General features: G+C 57.7%; 2 protein-coding genes across 2 annotated transcripts; one reads left to right on the top strand and one right to left on the bottom strand.

The window, feature by feature from the left end:
* Window positions 1-45: 45 nt before the first annotated feature.
* On the bottom strand, window positions 46-1,587 carry SPRG_18315 (hypothetical protein; the record flags this gene model as incomplete). The annotated part of the gene is made up of 5 exons (XM_012357753.1): window positions 46-380; window positions 431-475; window positions 705-911; window positions 964-1,088; window positions 1,133-1,587. 5 exons carry the CDS (start codon window positions 1,585-1,587, stop codon window positions 46-48), a joined length of 1,167 nt encoding a protein of 388 aa, XP_012213143.1.
* Window positions 1,588-2,110: 523 nt separating this feature from the next.
* SPRG_18314 (hypothetical protein) lies at window positions 2,111-2,418 on the top strand (the record flags this gene model as incomplete). Its single annotated transcript, XM_012357752.1, has 1 exon — window positions 2,111-2,418. A coding segment is annotated over one exon (308 nt), but the record flags the coding sequence as incomplete, so codon positions are not given.
* Between the last annotated feature and the right edge of the window lie 17 nt (window positions 2,419-2,435).

Raw genomic sequence — 2,435 nt, 5'->3', positions numbered from 1 at the left:
CCACCGCTTCCATGGCCATCACCACCTAGTAGAGACAACATAAGATCACGTCGACACAGGAAGAAGGCTCATACCGTCGGGGGGCGTGGGCAAAACAGGAGGCGGCAACGGCTTCTCGGGCTGGCCAAGAAATTCCCCGATACGGCGAATCGCTGTCCAGCCTTCGATGGCCGCCGTGATATTGTCCGGGGCTTGCGTCATCGGCTCTTGCAGCATGCGAAAGAGAGCAATGGATGTAAAGACCTTGACCGGCGTCAGCGCGTGCCCAAGCACCAGCGTGTAGCAGAAGAACGACGCGACCGACACACCAATCGGCGCAGCGTACATGCACAAGGTCCCGCCCGCCCCCGCCCGCAAGAGGTGCCAGACGTACAGCAGCTCTACAACAGAGTCGCTGTAGTACTGTTGAGAGAAGAGTGACGGCAGGTACCTGTGGAGCGGAGCGTCGAGAGCTTGGCTGTGTGGTGCAGCGCACCTGCGACAACATGTCTTTGACTCGTTCCGTCTCTTGCGCCTCGTCTCCCTCGCCTCGTCCCCGCTCCGAATCTCTTCTCGCCTCGTCCCCATTTCTCCAAGCTGGTCCTGCGTGTCTTTTGTATTGCGTGTCTACGACAATATTGACCAGTTCATCCATAACTACATAATTCACTCTCCAATTTGCATCACTGTGTCCAAGCCTCCTCTCAGGGCTTGGGTCTCAACACGGCGGTGAAGCATAGCTGCCACCTCGTTTTCCCATGCCTGAAGCTTGAGAACGAGGACAGAGCCAAATGTTTCCTTGATGGCCTTCATGCGCGCGTCACGGGCAGTGCTAATGTTGTCGTACGCAGTCGCTTCGACCGTCGAGATGGAGCCAGCGATCGTCATAGCGAGGACGATGACGGCGATGCCGGCAAAGCCGCAGCTCCGATCTCGCGGTAGAGTAAGTACACAATGCAAACAATCTGGCACGGGTAGATCCACGCGTTGAGAAGCGAACCGTGCCGAGGTCCGCAGTGTAAATGTTGGTGAGTTCTGGCGCGTCCTGAACGAGCAGGCTGCGTCGCTGGAGCTTCTGGAACAAAAGACCCTTTAGGCCCGACGTAAAGCTAATACAGCGTCGTTTCGAATCTCCATACGAATGGCAGCGTACCTCAGGACCGTGGTTTCTTCGAGGACGACGCAGTGCGAATACAGGAACGCATGCGACGTCATCGAGAGAAAGAGGAGGCCCACCGATTGGTACAGCGTGGACGGCGCATCGACAGCGCCAACGACCTGGTTCAAGACCATGGGCCCCGCGAGCTCCAGCAGTCGCAGCAGCAAGCCAAGCAGCCCCATCCAAAAGTACGACCAGCCGTACACGCCCAGAAAAGCCATGACGACCGACGACGACGCGGCGTACGCGTTAGCAAGCGGCGCTGCGTTGACACTGCACGTGGTCTCCGGCGCGAGTGGCCACACGTCGTCGAGGTGGAGCTGGCGCCGCGTGCGAATGAGCGGCAGTGCCCAGGCAAAGAATGCGCGCGAAACGGTGCTGGCCGAGCGAGCCGGGTGCGCTGGCGCAGGCGTGGCAAAGGTAGCGTACTTGGTTCTTGTGGCTGTCATGGTGATAACCGAAGAATGATGAGCGCTCACACAGTGCACGTAGCAGGCTGTCTAAACGACGATTGCAATATCAGTGCGCAGAACAGGTTGTTAACATCACCGGAAACAAGGCTGGAACGTTCCACTGGGAATCATAGCCGCATGCATTCGTTCCAGAACATCACTCTTAAACCTGATGGACGTGGCATGTGCTCAGCGCTTGGACAGTTAAGCAAGGGGCCAACACACAGTTTATGGGCCTTGAGTCAGGTCTCGGAAGCTCCTGCAAAGAGAGGTAGTCGCCCTACGAAGATTGAGATCGTGTGCCGGTGTCGTGTTTCACCAGCTTTTTCAGCTCCACAGAGTCCATCCGACTTTTGCCCACTGCTGCATGACGAGCTTTCTGGTTATCGGTGCAGTTGAACGCATCTAATACACCATGTAGTTTGAAGATTTGTTGCTCCTATAAAGCTGGGCCCTAGTGTGATAGTTCCAGTTGCGTGTTTTCATCCTACGCAACACACGGTGTTTAAAACACCTAATCATGCTTGGCACGACGTCGCTGGTTGAGCTCTGCGCCACGCAAGCCGCGGACAGCTGCGCTGTCGACGAGATCGCGGCCGCAGTGACATGGCTGCCGACCGAGGCCATCGAGCGTGTTTGGGCGCACATGTCAGCAAAGAAGCTGCGGGAGCTGGAGCTGGCGCTGCCGTCGGCCTGTCCCGACGACACGGCCGCTCTCCTCGACGCACTGCAAGCGCAGTGGCGAGAGCGCATCCGTCGCGACGTCCGGAGCCTCAACCACAAGCTGGACTCGAGCAAATACTTTGCCAATGCGTCCGAGGCGACGACGTTCATTGCCACGACGC

This window comes from Saprolegnia parasitica (genome assembly GCF_000151545.1).
Source record: "Saprolegnia parasitica CBS 223.65 unplaced genomic scaffold supercont2.1116, whole genome shotgun sequence".
NCBI classification, from domain to species: domain Eukaryota; phylum Oomycota; class Saprolegniomycetes; order Saprolegniales; family Saprolegniaceae; genus Saprolegnia; species Saprolegnia parasitica.
The sequence above is the reverse complement of the archived record's forward strand: the minus strand, read 5'-3'. Positions and strand labels throughout refer to the sequence as shown.